The sequence below is a fragment of the Schistocerca americana genome, chromosome 2, assembly GCF_021461395.2.
Source record: "Schistocerca americana isolate TAMUIC-IGC-003095 chromosome 2, iqSchAmer2.1, whole genome shotgun sequence".
Taxonomy (NCBI): Eukaryota; Metazoa; Arthropoda; class Insecta; order Orthoptera; family Acrididae; genus Schistocerca; species Schistocerca americana.
The window spans coordinates 445,734,914-445,754,498 of NC_060120.1; the positions used below are offsets into that span (position 1 = coordinate 445,734,914).

The 19,585-nt window shown below is 38.6% G+C and overlaps 1 protein-coding gene across 2 annotated transcripts in view; it reads left to right on the top strand.

Annotated features, from left to right (window-relative positions):
- The window catches only part of LOC124595913 (sorting nexin-8-like), a 108,111-nt gene that overhangs the window by 10,027 nt on the left and 78,499 nt on the right, over positions 1–19,585 (top strand). For both annotated transcript variants that reach the window (XM_047134824.1, XM_047134825.1), the window contains exons 4-5: positions 15,262–15,397; positions 17,137–17,327. In XM_047134824.1, coding sequence (XP_046990780.1) covers positions 15,262–15,397; positions 17,137–17,327 — 327 coding nt within the window. The remainder of the gene's footprint in view (positions 1–15,261; positions 15,398–17,136; positions 17,328–19,585) is intronic.

Genomic DNA, 19,585 nt, shown 5'->3' on the forward strand with positions numbered 1-19,585 from the left:
TATCATTCCGAACTGCTTCCTTCAAACTCACAGGTATTGGATACGTTTTGCAAAAGAATGGAGTGTCATCTTTAATTTTGAACTTACAGATATAGTGCCTGGTGTTACCTGGACTATCGGAAAACACCACTTCATACGCCATTAATCTCATCTTTGTTGATAGGTTAATATTAGAGATTCATTAACTTTGTCTTGTATATCAGTTTGATGTGTTACTTGAGCCACATTATCAATTTTCGATGATAATTGTGCTGTAGCTGTTAATCGTAGACACTGACACTCAGTTGTTTGTTCCTCAATGTGGCTACTTGTTACAAATGGCGTCCATCATCTACTGCCCCTCCTGCCATAACAAAGATTATGTTTGTCAAAGTTTAAGATGACTTTAAACTCCAACAACCAATCTAAATCAAATGGTACAGCTCTGTTAATATTCTCTACTATTAATAGCGGTTGACAAAATATTACAGTTCACCCGAGTTTCATATTTTACAAGTTTACTTCTTGTTCCCATTATCCCGATTATGTGTACTCCAGACAGCTAAGTGCTGTTTATTCTGTATCAAGTTAAAAAAATACGTTTGAGATGACTGACACCTTACTCCCCCAATCTGTTGTTGTTGTTGTTGTTGTTGTTGTTGTTGTGGTCTTCAGTCCAGAGACTGGTTTGATGCAGCTCTCCATGCTACTCTATCCTGTGCAAGCTTCTTCATCTCCCAGTACCTACTGCAACCTACATCCTTCTGAATCTGCTTAGTGTATTAATCTCTTGGTCTCCCTCTACGATTTTTACCTTCCGTGCTGCCCTCCAATACTAAATCGGTGATCCCTTGATGCCTCAGAATATGTTCTACCAACCGATCCCTTCTTCTAGTCAAGTTGTGCCACAAATTTCTCTTCTCCCCAATTCTATTCAATACCTCCTCATTAATTATGTGGATCTACCCATCTAACCTTCAGCATTCTTCTGTAACACCACATTTCGAAAGCTTCTATTCTCTTTTTGTCTAACTATTTATCGTCCATGTTTCACTTCCATACATGGCTACACTCCATACAAATCTTTCAGAAACGATTTCCTGACACTTAAATCTATATTCGATGTTAACAAATTTCTCTTCTTCAGAAACGCTTTCTTTGCCACTGCCAGTCTACATTTTGTATCCTCTCGACTTCGACCATCTTCAGTTATTTTGCTCCCCAAATAGCAAAACTCCTTTACTATAAGTGTCTCATTTCCTAATCTAATTCCCTCAGCATCACCCGACTTAATTCGACTACATTCCATTATCCTCATTTTGCTTTTGTTGATGTTCATTCCCCCAATCTGTCTATAAATATATTAACCTCGGAATTTTCCACTGCCCATGCTATTATAGGTTGTGGGTTATTAGTAGCTAAGCCTGGTTCTTCAAGCAACAACCATTCCTTTGTGGGTATTTTGTGCATAAAGTTAACATACTTAGATGGAACATGGCCTCCTAATGTATTTCCACAACCTGGGCCCCGGCCCTGGATCCAGGTCGAACAACATTTTCCTCATTACTAGTAAATATGGGTTGGTTACTGTAATGAGGTACTGCATTCCTATTTTGTGTTTTTTGGTTACTCAGTAGAAGTTACTGGATCTAAATTTGAATGTAGATGCTTCTTTTGATAATTACCGTTGCAACTTTTCTTATTGCGCTGGTGTACTTTTGCTAAGTTTGTCTCAAGCCTTTTTAAAGTTATTCCCGCTATTCTTTTTATAGTTCGAACTTTCACTTTGGTGTAAAGTTTCGTTGTGGTCCTTATTTATTGCATTAAGTGCATCAACAAAAGACAACAACTCTTTTACCGTTTTTCAACCACTACATAATATGTCTTTTCTCGCATAGATGGGCAATTGTCTAATTAAAATACGTACCAACCCCTCTTCTTCCATTGGTTTATCTAAATACTATGCTCGTGTTAAATGCCAATCAAAATATTTGCTAATAGTAACCCAAGTGTTCTAATATTTTGGGTCCCATAGATCTGATATCAACTTTTCTTGAGCATTGGCAGGCCAGTATTTCTCTTTAAATTTCTTTTGAAAGTCCTCCCAAGAGGAAAAGTTCTCAATATTTACTGTACCCTATTCTGAGGCTTCCCCTATAAGGTACCCCACAGCAAATTCGAACCTCTTAGAATCTTCCCAATTTTTTTAGTAATGCTTGGTTGAACCTTTTTAAGAAAAGGGTCGGATGTACATCTCCGTCTGGCGTAATTTTAGGGAATTGTCTAGATAACCCTGAATTAGCTCCCCATTGTAAATCAGTCACAGCTTCACTAGTTAATACAACGTTAAGTGAAGCTACTCCTTTTTCTACTTGGATAAGCTTAATCTCGTTCCACAGGTCGTCCATACTCTTCCTGATACCACCAAGTTCAGAAGAAGGAATAGGCGATATGTTTCCGGATGTTATTCTCTTGGTAACCTTTTGACCTATAATTTCTCCAAATTGTTCCTCCAAACTAATTACATTTATAATATCAGACTTAGCTATTTTCTCTTTAAAATTTCTTTCTACATTATCTACCCGTGTATTGACACCTGTAATTTGCGATTGAATGACTGGCATTAATTCATTCTGCGTATCCACTCTCTCTTTCAAATTATTTGATCCCTGTCTTACGTCATTATACTGAACATTGTACACGTTTTCAAAAAATCCTAAATTTTCAGTAAGTTCGGATTCTACATTGTTACATTTGCTCTCAATGTTAAGTTATAACCTTTTTGATAAATCTTGAAAACTGTTACTCTGTTTCTGGCTATGGTCAGTAAACATATGATTTATATGATAAATTTGTCGTTTGAATATTTAGAGTTTCACACTGTCATGAGCATTTAAAGCTTCACTCTGGGTATTTAATTGAGAATTTACTAAGTCTAGTTCTTTACTTAGAGTCGCACTCTGAGCATTTAATCAAGAATTTAATGAGTTTAAGTTAAGACTCTGACCTTTGATTAAATTTGTAAACTCAGCCCAGTCGGTCACTTCTTTGCATTTTTCATTGCCATAGTTGGGTCTTGAGTTTCCCCAATCTGTTGTATATTTCCCATACTTTTAAATGCCTTAGCTCTTGTAAGCATTTAAAACTAATTTTAAATATGACAATTACACAATAAAAATTCACTCAACAGTATCTTCTAAAACTTTGTACTAAAGTAATCAAGTTTTGTTTCACGCTCACCCGGCGTAGAATTCGCATTGCGTAGGTGAGTGGATGTGGAGGCAGGTCAGCACCGGTGAAAAGCAGCTGGTGCCGGTGGCGTCGGATGTATGTTGGTTTCCGCGTCTGTGTCCCCCATGATGTGTGCGAGATGTATACTCCTTGCACTGGATCTTCTTGGTTGAAGCGTTCTATGCGTACTTCTTCTTAGACAAATACGTCGAAATCTTCTTTGCTGTTTTTATCATTGTGAACTTTTAATTTCTTCACTGTTTCTCCATTTAAATTCTGCTCCATTGGATACTTGAACATATTCCAATTTCTCGGAATAATTCCCTTGTTGCTATGGCAACACGTAACAGCTTCTTTTCTCGTTTTTTACTTAAAATTCCTATTTCCTCGGTCCTGTCCGGTCGCCATGTTCTAACATTTCTGACTTAAAGTGTGAGTGTGAATCTGGGTTATTCCGGTTTATTCCCTCAAACCACTTCTTTACGAGGTGACTTACTTGGAATTGGCAGCCACTCTTCTTTACTGAATAGCTGGCTACTGGAAACCCTCTTGACTTCTTCTCCATTGAATAATGCTAGGTACAGGAATTTTTAGACTCTTTCTACATATAAAATAAGTAAACATACAAACTTTGCTTTTCGTCAGTTGACGATGTATTTGACTTTCATACACAATAAAATTCTCGCTTTCAAATTCCAGTTAGTCCCTTGTAGAGTCGAACATCAGAAACAAATTAAATTACATTTAAAAGAAAGTTGGCTTTGATACCATAACTTTTCATAACATAAATCAGAAAATAAGTCTTGCTTATAGCAAGGTTACGTCAAGCGTTTTCAAGAGTTCTTTGCCAATTGTCTTTGTTTTAATAACAATATTTCCCTCATGCCAATCTGCATGGATACCAGGAATGTTGGTCATGAGAAACCTATCCCTCTCTATTCTCACATAATATCATGAAAGAAATGTGTCAAAGCAGTCAAGTAAACATAGGTTTTCATCACCTATGTTTACTTGACTGCTTTGATACATTTCTATTAGGATATTATGTGAGAATAGAGAGGGATAGGTTTTCGTCACAACTGTGCCATTGCCGGTCCCAAGCCTGGGGCTCCATCTCGCAAGTCATGTGGTAGGAGGAGGAGGGGGAGGAGGAAGAGGAAGAGGAGGAGGAGTAAGAACCCCATAAAAAAAACCTGAGTCCATCTGGCTCCGGATGGTAGCACCCAGTTAGGGCCCCTACCTAGGGTTACAGGTGGAGCCCAGACAACAGTCTCGAAGGTGGAAGAGTACGTCGCTTCCCAATAGCAGAGAAAGTGGAAGAGCCACTGAAACATATCAGGTAGTGACTGTACTCCATGTTAGGGGTGGCTACCAAAGGTGTCTGCGTTCCCATGTCAGGGGCGGTCTGAACACATCTTCTGGGGCTAACAGCTTCAGTCGTATAACTGGACAGACATGAGCGGTCCCATCCAAAAAATTTTTTAGCTCATGGAATGGATCGCACTATGGAATTGAGATTACCCCAGGGGGACAACCCCCCATTGACGAAGGTCGACACAAGCAGGCATTCAGATTCTGGGGGACCTGCCAAAAAGTGCATAAGGGAAGAGTCGGAGCTCCCAAGAACCTTAAAGAAAATTAAAACTAAAAAGACTTTCAGAATTGGAACCATAAATGTACAGACAATGAGAAAGACTGGTGAACTTCAACAGGTAATAGATCAGGGTGTATACGACCCGGGACAACCCCCATCAGACCCTTCAGAAAGATGTGCGCTACAATATGAAGATATTTTTGAAAAGTCGATTTTTTAAATTTTTGGCGTCCTACCTCAAACGCTCGAGGGAAGGGGAGCGCCACTATCTAATATTGGCCTGGTTTGGAAATATTGTTGATCCGGACCTGATGCACAGAGCAGTCTGAGTTGTAGTGGAGAGGTGGTAGTCTCCACGTGACCCGTGTTTACGTTAAGTGATTTTGCTGTTTCCGCTTCATTTATTGCTCTCACGTCAAATGAAAACAAAATGGATTTCTGTGGTCGGGAGCTATCAAATGGAATTAAAATACATTCACATAATTACGGAAGGCTAAAATAAGTTATTAGTTTCAGATTTTATTTTGTTTCTACCTTTCTGACAGTCAAGCGTTAATCGCCTTGCAGAATAATGAAGTTATCTTTGTCGGTTTGTTAAAGAAATTTGACTTTTATTAATCTTTTCTGCTGAGGCAGTCAATTTATTTGAAATGAAGTGTTTAATTCCACACTATTGCCTAGTTTCAACTGTTTGCTACATTTTAAGTTCACGTTTTCATCTTCTAGCACATATGGCATTATGCCATAAAAAGAACCAAACAGGAGTTAATGCGGTACTGGTACTCCAAGAAAATTTATGTCTGAATCTGGACATATGAATGTGCACTTTAAGCCAAACTATGCATCTTAATAGGGTTCACAAAATTCCCATGCTCTTGGAGTATCCTCTAACATCTTGTTTCTTTTGTGACACAATGTAAGATCTTTTAATGTTTTACACATACGTCCTGCATCATCGTAGCTGCGCAAGCACGGTGATGCCTGTTATCTGGCGCAACTGCTGAAACGAATCTCTTTCTAACCTGTCACGGGAAAATAATCCGAATGGTTGTTTGAAAAGCGTTACTTTCAAGTAAAGTAAATTTCCATTTACACAAGATGAACTCTGTCCGCCAATGTCCGATGAATTTCTTAAATCACAGAGTGTTTGACTCTCATTCAGAATTCAGATCTTTGAGAACGACCATTTAGAATATTTTCGAGCCCAGAAGATCAGACATTTATGTCGTTGTTAAAAATTTTACTGGCAAATTTGTGGAATGTATCTTAAAGTGTAACACGCACAAAAAAGATCAACATTATGTGTGAAAGCTTACCTTCTTTGCAGCTTATTATTCTTAGAGGCCAATATTATAGGCTACGTGAAAGCTTTCCTTTTCTTTTAGCAACACTATGTATATTAATTTAAACCATTACCTTTCCCTATTTGTGTGGTCGCTCTACTTGACATTGATGTTGCTGTTGGCTGACTACATCACATGTCCTATTCTCTGAATGTCCACTGTCATTGGCTGGCAGTATTGCTTGACATGAGCTACGACTGGCTTCCAAAAGCGCATTGCAATCTCGATCTCAGTCCTTCAGAAAGTAACATGTGGTGTTCGGTGGAATTCGAATTCATACTTTCGTAATATGAAATGTGCAGTGTACATGTTGCTGCACATCAGACATCTTTCCGAAACGTGTGTCCCCCCCCCCCCCCCCCCCCTGTGTTTCGTTTTGTAAAGTGCCGGGAAATTCTACGCCAGTGTATAAAACCACAACCATTGAAAGGATTGATAAGTTTTACAGTTCCGAGGAAATGTGTACTGTTACTTAACACGTAGGAAGTGTATTTTCAACTGGGAGAAAGTGTATTTTTAACCGGGAAATGCGGGAATTTTTTTTCCTCGGCCACGTAGACACCCTGTAGATGAGATGAAAGAGAGAAGCATTGGAATATTAGCGATGCAAGAAACAAGATGCACTGACGAAGATACAGTGGAGTCAGAAGACTTCATAATACTGAAGGAGAAACCAGGAGTTAAAGTGGGAAAGGAAAGACATGCACCTAGATGCTTTGGTACAGGGTTCATAGTAGACAAGAGATATGAGGATCGCATAACTGAAATGAAGAGCAGGTCAGAAAGGATATCAACACTGACATTTCAAGCAGGGAACAAAAAGTATACAGTAATAAATGGACATGTGCCTACAAATGACAAGAACAGGAAAGAGAAGAAAGTTGTAGATAGTTTCTGGGAAGAGCTAGATGATACCTTGAAAAACATACCATATAGACATGTAAAGATACTCGTAGGAGATTATAATGCGCAGATTAGAAGAGAGAAGCAACATAAAGGAGTAGTGGGCGAGTACCTTGCACACCAGCGGACAAACAAAAATGGAGAAAAACTAATTGACTGTGTCAAGAACACAAAATGAGATTGATGACAACACACTTCAGGGCCAAACCGTGTAAGAAAAAGACATGGGCAAACCCATGCACCCACGTTGGGGAATTACAAATTGACCACATAGCAATCAGCTGGACAAATGGTAAAGACATCATTAACACAAAGGTCAGGAAGAACACAAGAATAGAATCGGATCACTATTTTACAGAAGTTAAGTGCCTTTGGATTCCAGACAGGGACAGACTGCCATAGACGAATAGAAGAACAGAAAACATAAAGGTAGACAGAGACAAATTAAGACACAATCAATCCAGATATGAGGAAGGAATTGAATCATTCAATGAATGGGACGACATGAAGCGAAATAAGGTGAAACAGGCTGAACCATGGCGAAAGGAAGGAAAGAAACGGAAGCACTGGTGGTGGAACAAGGAATGTGAGGAAATGGTAGAGACTCGCAGAAAAGCCTAGTGAGACTGGAGCAGCAAGAAGGACCCGGAAAAATGGGAAGTTCTGTTAGGAGCAAGAAAGGAAGTGGCCCAAACAATAAGATAGACCTGAAGACAGATGGTGGTGCAGGAACTGGATGAGATTGAGACCAACTTCAGGAAAAACAACGGCAGACACTTTTTCGGGAAATTCGAAAAGTCTGATTGGATACAAGGGTAGAGAACTGCTTATAAGAGATAAGAAAGGGGAGCTGGCTGTCAGTGCAAAGGAGAACTGTTGGATTTTTGCAGAGCACTTTCACGACCTGCTGAACTGTGAACCACCTGAAGAAGAGCCGGAACTGGGGACTGACACAGAAGAGAGAGAGCCACGCCCTCCAACCAGGTATGAAGTCGCACATGCCATAAGCGATCTAAAGTAGAATAAGGCAACTGGAGAAGATGGTATAGCAGCCGAGATGATAAAGTGGGGAGGCAACAAAGCGATAGACAACGTGACCAACATAATTCACGAGATCTGGAGAACAAAGAAGTTGCCAGAAGGATGGAAGAATGCAATTGTAGCACCAATACATAAGAAGGGGGACAAGAGAGATGCAAACAGTTACAGGGGAATATCACTACTAGAGGCCGGACACAAGGTGCTGTCAAAACTATTGCTCAAGAGAGTAGAACAACAGGTAGAAAGTTCAGTTGGCGACTGCCAAGTGGAATTCAGGAAGGGAAGAGGTTGTATAGAACAGATATTTATCCTGAAGCAACTGATAGAACATAGGGCCTTAAAAAACAAAAAGAAAGAACTAATCTTCGTGGACTTCACAAAGGCATACGACTCCGCCGACAGACTGACTCTTGTTAGGATCCAGAAGAACAGAGGACTTGATGGAACTACACAAGAGCTCATAAAAGAAATTCTGACAGACACAAAAGCAAGGGTGAGATTCAGAGGAGCACTGTCAGAAGAAATTGAGATCAAGGCTGGTGTTAAACAGGGAGGTGGATTGTCACCATTGTTGTTCAGTATAGCACTGGATGAAGTGATCAGGCAGTGCAGAGAAATAAACGAGGAAATTGGAATACCAAAGACCCATGTGGGGGACAAAAAGGACAACAGGGCTCAAGCGGACTGCCTAGCCTTTGCAGATGACATAACAATAGTAAGTGAGACGGAAGAAGACACAACTTGACAACTTACGTAAGGTAGCCAGAAAGGTGGGACTGAGGATCGCCTATAACAAGACAAAGACATTAAATACCACTGCAGACTGGGAAACACCGGAAGGCACTGTGCAAGTGGTGGACAAATTTAAATACATGGGAAAATTTATAACAGGAAGGAACAGGAGCAAGGAGGGAATAACAGAGAGGATAAAGAAGATGAAGTCAGCCTTCTGCATGATGAGAGAGAGATACAATAAAAAGAATATATCCACCGAGGCAAAGATAAGCCATTACAAGGAAGAAATGGGGCAGAACACTTAGAGAAAGAAGAGAGAAAAATAGTAGGTCCCAAAAGAGGTGGAGAGAGGTGGTTGTGAAGACCTGGGGAGGAATTGTATCGGAACATGAGAACACTATCCGGGGAAGTCAGACTCAGAAGGGCAAGATTTACTGGACATGTAGTTAGGATGAGTTTGGACAGAATGACGAAGAGAGTGTGGGAAACAACAGGGAGGACAAGGGGAAAGACAGAAACCATGTGGGTTGTTGAACTTCGGAAGGACTAGTTGGAATTGGGGATCAAGATCGAAGGAAAGGAAAATTGGAGGAACAAATATACACCGACCAATATGCCGGAAATCAATGACAGAGAAGAATACAGGAAAAGATTAGTGTGTCACCAGTGGAGCCGACAGGAGAAATGGAAACTGAAGATCTTGGAAGAAGAGCAGGAGAGAAGAAGAGAAAGAATGAAGAGGTTCTGGGAGAGGCCGTAACGCAACGAGGAGGAGGAGGTGGTTTTTGTCAGATCCGAAAAGCATTTAACTCTGTATCACACTTCACACCAGTTGTCCTTTGAAGACCTGCCTAAAAAAATTTCAAAAGTCAGCATTAAGCTAGAAATTTATGACTGCATTGGTATCACTGTTAGGGTTTGAGAATACAGGTTGATACTAATTACAGCATGCACAGAGGCATTTAAGCAGCTCCTGCCCCTCATACACAATTGAAACACTAGGAAGATCTAGTAAGTAGTACACTGGGAAGTACCCTTTGCCATGCACTTAACAGTGGTTTGTTTGTAGAGTCTAGATGTAGATTCACAAACGAAGTTAATAAATATCATATTTGTGTGTGCATATCTCATTTATATAACTGATTATCCAAAAAGATTTTTTACAAAGGTTTAGTAATGCTTCTGACTTCAATTTCTTGTTGTTCAATAGAGGTTATCTCATACTCTAGTTTTAATTACTTGTACATTCTCTTTCTTCTCTCACTGTTTACCATAAAACCTCCATCCTTTAATAATTTGCAGTTTTTATTGTCAAGTGCAATATTTACTGAAAATAAATAATTTTATTTTTGAAATGACAGTGAAATCAAGACCCTAAGCTGTCGACAGGGTACTGTTGAAAATGTGTGCCCTGACCAGGACTCGAACCCAGGATCTCCTGCTTACATGGCAGACGCTCTATCCATATGAGCCACCGATGGCATAGAGGATAGTGCGACGGCAGGGATTTACCCCTTGCACGCTCCCCGTGAGACCCACATTCCCAACTTAATGTCCACACACTACATTCGTAGTGCCTCATTACTCGCGGTAGACAATCTTATCGACTCCCATAATAGTTCAGGCAAGGCGTGTGCATCGACACAGAAGGAGAAGGTCAATGGCCGGTTAGCCTTAACTATATATGAAGATGGCATCTGTTCTTTTGGACATGTCCGAAAGAACAGATACCATCTTCGTACATAATTTTATTTTATTTAACGAGTTCAAATATGTGCTCTTATAGATTACGGCGGTTTGTTGAACCATGTAGAAAAATCCTTTTTACTGTGTAAAAATGTTGTTTTAATGGGTCTGCTGTATAGTTAGTCAGTAAAAGCTTGTATATTGCAAGTAATAAACATAAATGTGTCAAAGTAGTAAAACAAAGAGCTGAAGGAAATGCTTGGTTATTAATTTTATTGATATTTCAGATAGAACTCTAGGTTCAGTGTTTCATAAAATATACTTAGGGGGAAAGGTTGCTGAGGAGGACATCATCAATTATATGGCCAACACAGAATATAAGTTAATAATATTGAAGCCACCATTGCTCAGTACTTTTTGAAGTGAACAATTTATTTCATTGTGAACAATCTCTGATAAGCTTATGGTGTTTTGTTGTGATTACACAGTGGACTCAGGTTACTGCATGAAAATATTAGTAATTACAGTTGAATTGTTTTCAAAAATATAAAATGTTTCAAAACTGTTCTAGAGGAAAAGTTTATTAATGTAATTTTACTGACAGGTGAATGAGCTGTTAAATGAATGTGTGGGAGAAAGATTTTTATTATTTTAAGAGTATGATTCATTCAGTATCTACCATGTCAAAATTCAGTTACACAACTGCCTCTGAGAAAATTTATGCTTTTGTGATGCCTGCAAATGCCACTAAAAGTAGTGTTAAGAAATGCATTGATGACTGAGAAACTTCAACTGAAGTGTCAAATGATCCAGATACCAGTACTAGCATAAATCAGTTACACTCAACAAGATCAAACAATGAGAAGTCCAGAATGAAATAAAAATAATTTGAAAACGTTAAGTTGCTACTCACCATATAGAGGAAATGTTTAGCCTCAGACAGACACAATGAAAAGACTGCTAAACGTCTAACAGTCAAACAAAAAAAGTCCTGTTTCATCAACAAACACACTTATTTGTGGAAACAACTATAGTTTCAAGAAGCATTAACATTCCAAATTAAAATCTCATTTTCCCTGCATGATAGTTTGTAAACGATGAATGGAGGTAATTAGATGGTTTAATCTCTGGCTTTTGAAGCACTTTTGATAGTGTTTCCCACTAGTATCTGCTAAAGAAAATATGCCTATGGCTAGATATTGGGTTGGTGTATAAGTTCGTAGTGTTTTCGCATAGATTTAATAAACACAACAGTTAGACATAACTGGGACTTTAGTCATCAGTAGTGTATTGTCCTTGCTATTTACAACAGTCTGCCAATGCTGGGGTAACTTTTCAAATCCACGAGTGTAGAAGTCACTTGGTTTTGGGGCGAAGAACTCATTGAGCCATGTTCAATGCACATTTTCATCCAGACAGGAAGTTCCTTGAAGGTTGTTTGATAGAGAGTGGAAAAGGTGAAAATATGAGGGTGGAAGATCAGGGGAATAAGGTGGGTGTGGAATGTCTTCCCAACCAAACCACTGTATGGTTTTTTTCCCCAGTCTAGCAGAACGCAACTGGGTGTTATTGTGGAGTAGCATCATTTCACACTATCATCCTGATCATTGTTCTTGGATTGCATCTGCAGGATGTCTCAGTTGTTGGCAAAAAATGTCAGCAGTGGTGGTTACACCGTGGGAAGCAGTTCATAGTTCACCCTACCATCGCTGTTCAACCAGATACATAATGTTATTTTTTGTGGATGCACGTAGATCTTTGTATGAGGAGTTCCTGCTTTGTTTGGGCTCAGCCAGTCCCCTCTTTTTCTTATGTTAGCATAAAGTTACAGTACAGGTAAGGAATGGCCGGTGTTGTTCACGAACCGATCAGCAATGGGCAAGCAGAGGGCACATATGGCCACCCACTAATTTTTGTGACTTTGGCTTAGAGCATGTGGTACCCCAACACTCAGTTTTTTAATCTTCACTAATGCATGCAAATGTCACATGATGATGGATTGATCACAGTTCATCACATTTGCCAGTTCTCAAGTACACTGACATGGATCGTTCTAGATCAATGTATTTAAACAACCTTCATCAAACCCTGAAAGTCTTCCTGAATGTGGAGTATCTAATATCAAAACAGTCCAACTTAAAACAAGAAAACCCTGTTCTTGTCATGCTCTGTCCAATGGCATTATCCCCATACATGGCACAAATGTTTCTTTTGGTGCCACTGCTGCTGTCATCCCTCTATATTCTACTCAAACAGAAGAACATGAGAGAAATATTCAGAATTTTTCACTTGGTACTTCATTTTCTAACACCCACAGCTCCATCTACTATTTCCAAATGACAAAATGACAATATCTGAACTCGAATAGCAGCAGTGAACCACAAACTAAAAACGAAATCTACAAACCTATGCACCATCCCAATATCTAGCCAGGTTTGTGACTGTATTTAAAGCTTTTTGACAAATAGAACGTAGCATGTTGTCCTAGATGGGCATTGTTTCTCAGACACAAAGTTGCTTGGAATATGATAGAGGGAAGTGAAATATAGTCACAAAGTTCATAATATTGGTTTAGCGGGTAATATTGGCTGCAGTCACATACTTGGCAGAAATTTAACAATTATGTATGAGGAAGTGCTGTCTTATAGAAATGGGATAACATTTATTCACATCTTGACGAAATACCAATATAGTGTGAAAACTGATGACTGGTTCGTGATGCAGAACAATGTAAAGTTGTGAACCTCACAAACGTTTAGCAACATTAAACTACATGATCAATTGAGAGATAGCAGGATTTAATCATTTCGTGCAAATATGTGGAAGCAACCTTCAGTTTCCAGAATGAAATTTTCACTCTGCAGTGGAGTATGCACTGATATGAAACTTCTTGGCAGTTTAAAACTGTTTGCTGGACCAAGACTCGAACTCGGGACCTTTGCCTTTCGCAGGCAACTGCTCCACTGATTGAGCTACCAAAGCACGACTCACAACCCGCACTCACAGCATTAATTCTGACAGTATCTTCTTTCCCACTTTCCAAACTTCATAGAAGCTCTCCTGCAAACCTTGCAGAACTAGCACTCCCGGAAAAGAGGATATTGCGGAGACATGGCTTAGCCTTAGCCAGGGGGATGTCTCCAGAATGAAATTTTCTCTCTGCTGTGGAATGTGCGCTGATATGAAACTTTGTGGCAGATAAAAACTGCGTGCCAGAACTCGAGGCCTTTGCCTTTCGCAGGCAACTGCTTTACAGACTGAGTTACTTAAGCATGACTCACGTCCGGCCCTCACAGCTTTAATTCTGCCAGTACCTTATCTCCTATCTTAGCTCAGTCGGTAGAGCCCGTGCCCATGAAAAGCAAAGGTCCCGAGTTCAAAATCTTGGTCCGGCATACAGTTTAAATCTGCCAGGAAGTTTCATATCAGCACACATTCCACTACAGAGTGAAAATTTCATTCTGGAAATATCTGCCAGGCTGTGGCTAAGCCATGTCTCCATAACTCCACAGTATACTTTCATTCAGGAGTGCAAGGTTCACAGAAGAGCTTCTGTGAAGTTTGAAATGTAGGAGTAGAGCTACTGGTGGAATTAAAGCGGTGAGGGTGAATTGTGAGTTGTGCTTGGGTAGCTCAGTTGGTAGAGCACTTGCCTGTGAAAAGCAAAGGTCCTGAGTTAATCTCAGTGTGGTGCACAGTTTTAAACAGCCAGGAAGTTTCAACCTTCAGTTTATTAATAGGCTGCAGGGAGAGTGTTACCTGTCTTTTCTGCATCGTATACTGTAATGCAGCTCAAGACTGTGGGACTGATAAAGGAAGTACAACAAATAAAAAGTCCATTGCACAGGTATTTTTCTCTGGGAGGAGGTTGTAATAGAAATATTGAAAATGTCAGTTGTTAGTTCCTCCAAGAAAGGTGCTTGACATCCCATGGAAAACTCAAAGAACCAAATTTCAGGGCAGAATCTACTAATATTCATTGCTGTATGTGTCATTTATAAGCTATGGACATAGAATTAGACTAACAATAGTTGACAAAGAGGCATATAAACAACCATGCTCCCAGTGCTTAATCTGTGAATGATTGGTCACTCCTGTTACTACACAAATGATTAAAGATTCTTAAAGGTAGAATTTAAAATTGTCAGGATTTAAATATGTAAATCTTTTTTAGTCAACTGATATCTGTAGGAGCAGTTGTAGTGTTAAAAAGTGTAGCATTTTATATTATTAAACCAATTTGATTGCCTGAGAGAAGAAGAATGTAATAATATAATCTGCCATTATTTCTACGGAGATGTTTCCCAAAAGTAGCCAAAAAGTGCAGATTGAGAATCTAAAATGGACTGGAGTTGTGCAGTTTTGCCTTTATTGCTATGAAAATATTGAATGATTCGTATGAAATAGAGTAAACAGTGCTAATTAAACAGCAGATGATGAGTTTAACTGTAAAAGCTAAAAGCAACATTTTGGAAAAATTGCAGCATTTCTGTTTCTTTGATCTATCAGTATGTATATTTCAGGGCTACACATTAACTGTCTTACGCATACTTTACTTTTTTATATATTTTCTGTTGTATCATGTTCATATAATAAACCCATGTGCTTCCTATGAAGGTACCACAAAAAATGTGTAATTGGAAACCTAGCTTAAGAAGTAATTACACAATTTTATTTATGTCCACCATTCATCTTAACAAACAGTTGTGCAGCACATAGGTAAAGGTTTTTGTTGAACTGAATTTGCAGATATGGGATTTAGTAGTGGACCCAAAAGTGAATGCTCTGTCTAGAACCAGTCTGTACAAAGCACTAGCGCTTGTGGCTTGGGCACAGCAGGGGAAACAGCCTAGTGCAAAACTTTTGGAAAATTTTTCTGGAGAAGGTATGTACTTATGTGTTCATTATACTCAGTAAATCCTAATGATATAGAATCTGATATGTCATTATTATTTTTGTGCAAGTATTTATTCCTAAAAAAGACAGTTGGTGGCATATGACTTCTTACTGTGAAATATGACTGATGTTGTTTTAATGCGAGAACACATGTTGCAGTAATATATTATGAAGCTGTATGCTTGCTTATACAGATGACAGAAAGTTCATAGATGAAGCTTTGATCTACTTCAAATTTTGCGTGAACCATACTTACTCTATTTGAAAGTTGAATAAGTTACCCATTCATTCATCATAAATTTAAAAACAGGTAAAATGTTTTCTGCAGTCAGAGATGTTGTAGGAAAATTCTACATTATATTTCATACAGTAATAGCAATATCCCCAGTTATAAAAACAAATGAAACAACTGAAAAAGCTATAATTGTGTGAATCTTTTTGTTTTGCCTATTGCGACTCAGCATCTCTGCTATGTGGTGAGTAGCAACTTTCCTTCTCTACTATAATTATAAAAAAAAGGTAGAGAAATGCTATTTGTTCTGCTTTAAAGCAAAAATAATATTTGTGATTTCTTACTCGCCAAGTTGATGTAGTGGTAAGACATTGCAGTTGTATTTGAGAGAAGTGTGCTTCAGATCTCTGTAAGGCTGTTCTGATTCGGGTTTCCCAAGATATCACTAAATAACTTGTGGTAAATACCAGCTTAGTTTCTTTGAAATGAAATGGTATTACAAATATCCTTTCTCTTCCTTCTCCAATCTATACTTGTGATTTGCCTCTAATGACCATTGTTAATGGAATGATGAACCCTACTCATTTTCCTTCCTTTCTCTAATCATTATAGCCATCTGTATTCAACTTTATTTATAAGCAGTGCCCATTTTCACTGCAAGTTGAAGTGAAATGGACTAAAAAGGGTCATTGGCAAAGACAGGAATACCTGACAAATGTGTATGCAGATACAACTGAAAATTGAGTAAGCTCAAAAATCACACTTCTGTAATTTGATTAAAAAAAATTGCTTTGCTCGTATGTTTGATTCCAGATCACTGACAATATGTTATTACAAGAACAAAATAAAAGTGTGGCCTGTGGTGAAATAAGTATATAGTTTCAGTAGTTACATAGGAGGAGCTAAAATACGTAAGTAGTTGTATAATAACTATGAACACCATGGTGAGACAGATGAAGAGTTTATCTTGACTTCATCAAGTAACTGGAGTATCTCCTAAGTTGTACAAGACATTTCTGCTGTTTCACCTTAGTTACGTCATTGTGTTATTTCCACACTCCCAGTCTTTCTCTCCTCTATATGTCCCTAAACCACCTCCACCTCCTATATCTTCTTGGGGTAACATGTTAATTTTCAGATATGGCAATATTAGTCATAGAGGATGGTCATATTCTTCCAGTTCTGTCCTGTATACACCCCTTCACCCCTAGCCTCGACAAAGAATTTGTGTAAAGTCTGTGTTTATTGTTACGTGTGAAATTCTGTGAAAGCTTTCTAAATATTTCCCTCCCCTCCCCTTTCTGAAATACACATTGTGGCCTTCCTCTAATGATCCACAACTTAAACTGTCATAAGTATTGCTTTATCTAATAACTTATCAGCCATCCCATGGCTTTCATTAAGTACTAAAGTATTTTTTAACCAGCATGGTACTTTTTATTATGGTGTTACGGTTTCATAATAATTTTGACAAAATTATTTTCCATTTTTTCCAGAGCTTCCAAGGCCAGAGCTTGGTGATTTGTCTGAACTGCGTCAAATGACTAGAGATCAACAGGGAGTTACCCCAACTCGCCTTGGTCTCACATATACTGAACTTTGTTCCCAAGATTCAGTTGATGTTGATCTTGTACCTGAAAAGAAAGGTCTCTTTCTGAAGCATGTGGAATACCAGGTCACCAGCAAGGTAGGGAAACCATATACACTTGTTGCTGTCTTTGCATTGAAAGTGAAGAAAGAAAGGAGTTTTTTCCTTTCTTTTTAACTTGAAGCCATTTTGTTTCATCATGATGCCATTGCTTTCAAATTTTATTTAATTAATGCTTTTATTCTGGAGGTACTCCAGAAAAATCTTTGTAACACATGTCGTGATGAGTGATAGATCGTTGATATGTATTAAGAAAACAAATGGGCTCAGAACACAGTGTGGTGGCTTTCCCACTTTACGGTACCAAACTCAGTTTAAGATCTGTTCCTTGTTCGCTGACACTGGAAGAAAACTTTGTTTTCTTAGTATGAAATGATCCTCCCTTCAGCTTTGTCCTAAGTTGTGCAGAAATGTAGCATGGTCCATACAATAAAGTCCACCCCCCCCCCCCCTCGTTACTAGATGTTGCGCCAGAATTGGTAACAGCTTTGCTAATGTTTAGTAAACACATTTTACACAGCATATTATACAAGCCATGGTCTACATAAAACTGAATGATTTCTCTAAGTTAGTTACGTTACTTTTTGGTAGCATTACCTGTATGGGAACAGGGTACAGCCCACACCAACTTCTTTGTACAGAGGCCTTACTAAACATGAACATATTTTCAGATCATAGGTGGGGCTTAGAAGGAGAAAGATGACATCTAGTGCAGTAGTGTGTAGTGAGAAAGGAAATAAAAGCCACATTTCTGCAGCAAAAAAGGAAATTTGTAGGAACTGTAATAGTGAAAACACATTTCAAGTTGACAGCTATAGTATCCCCCCCTCCCCCCTCCCCTCCCAACCAACACAGACTCGTTGAACACTTGGTCAACACAGTACTCCTAAAACATGATCTTACACGAAGTTTTATCATTTAACTGTAATTTCAAACTGGTTTTACTCCATTGTGTTCTTGGAAATTTTCGTTTAACCTGAATTTTCCATGTTTTCCTCCTCCTTTTTCCTTTAATTATTCTGCTAAAGCTGCTTGTATACCATTGCTGGAGAATCGTGATCAATCAGGAGCCCCATCAGGTTTAACAATAAGCTGCCATCAAAAAATGCAATTCCATTTTTAGGTATGCTTTTTCATTCTTCAAAAGTTAGCTAATACGAGACTGTAAGCTGCAAGCAGAAAAAGGGGAGTCTTGGCTGAGACAAAGGAGAAAAGCATAGGTCTGCAAATTAAACTAAAAATCACAGGAAAAGTAGATATGATGTACTGAAAAAAGGTACAGTTGCTGACAAGTATGTAATTGACAAATCTACATTATCCACAGTACTTGAGATCGGGAAAAGTTCTTAATACTGCTGCATTGAATACAAATACAAGCAATTTTGCAGTGCCAAGTACAAAGATGTTGAAACTTTGTTTCTAGAATGGTTTAACTGTATGCCCACATATAATTTAGTTAAAAGCAAACGGAATGACAAAATTTTTTTACAGATTTCAGTTGTTCAGCTGGTTGGATGCACCAGTTCCAAAAGTTTCATCATTAGTGATTTGTGGTGAAGTAAATAAAGCTGAGGAAGAACGAGCAAACAACTGGTTGCATGAATTGTACAAAGTGAGAGAAAAGTAATGCCTCATGTGATGTATATAATATTAACAAAACTAGACAGTTTACAATCTTTTCCCAAGTTGTACCCTCACAGTGAACAACATTTAATGATTGTATTTGTATGTAATTCAGATGTGCAGTGATAAACACTGATCTTGAGTGATCAGTAAGCTCAAGAAACCACATCGTTTAAAGAATGTAACGTCGATACTTTCACTTGCATCTACTCTCATCATAAGATTACTTGGATCAAGAGCTCATCTCTCCATAAATTCTTTCTTGGTTTTAACTGCTCAGTGATGGCTCAGAATAACCGTTTTCTTCTCACACTGGATAGGAGTACAATCCGTAACATACAATCTTAACTTAACCAATGTAAAGGTTCACTTCCCTCCTTCCCCCAAATACAACAAATCAATCTTCAGCATTTGGATAAAGACATTACTGCAATTATAAATAGGATTAATCACAAGTGACTTGTGAGATCTGCTGAAAAGGAGGTGGAAGTGCCAACTAGGAATGTACTTGATGCGTAAAAGCTATTGCCGCATCCTGAGAAACTGACGGTAATCCTGTTGATGAATTAGATGGTGGTGAGGAAACCACTTCATCCGACAAATGGAATATTCTACAAGATCTTGGGAACCTTGGAGTTGCTTTGAAGGAGTTTAACACCAATGATGATTCCAGT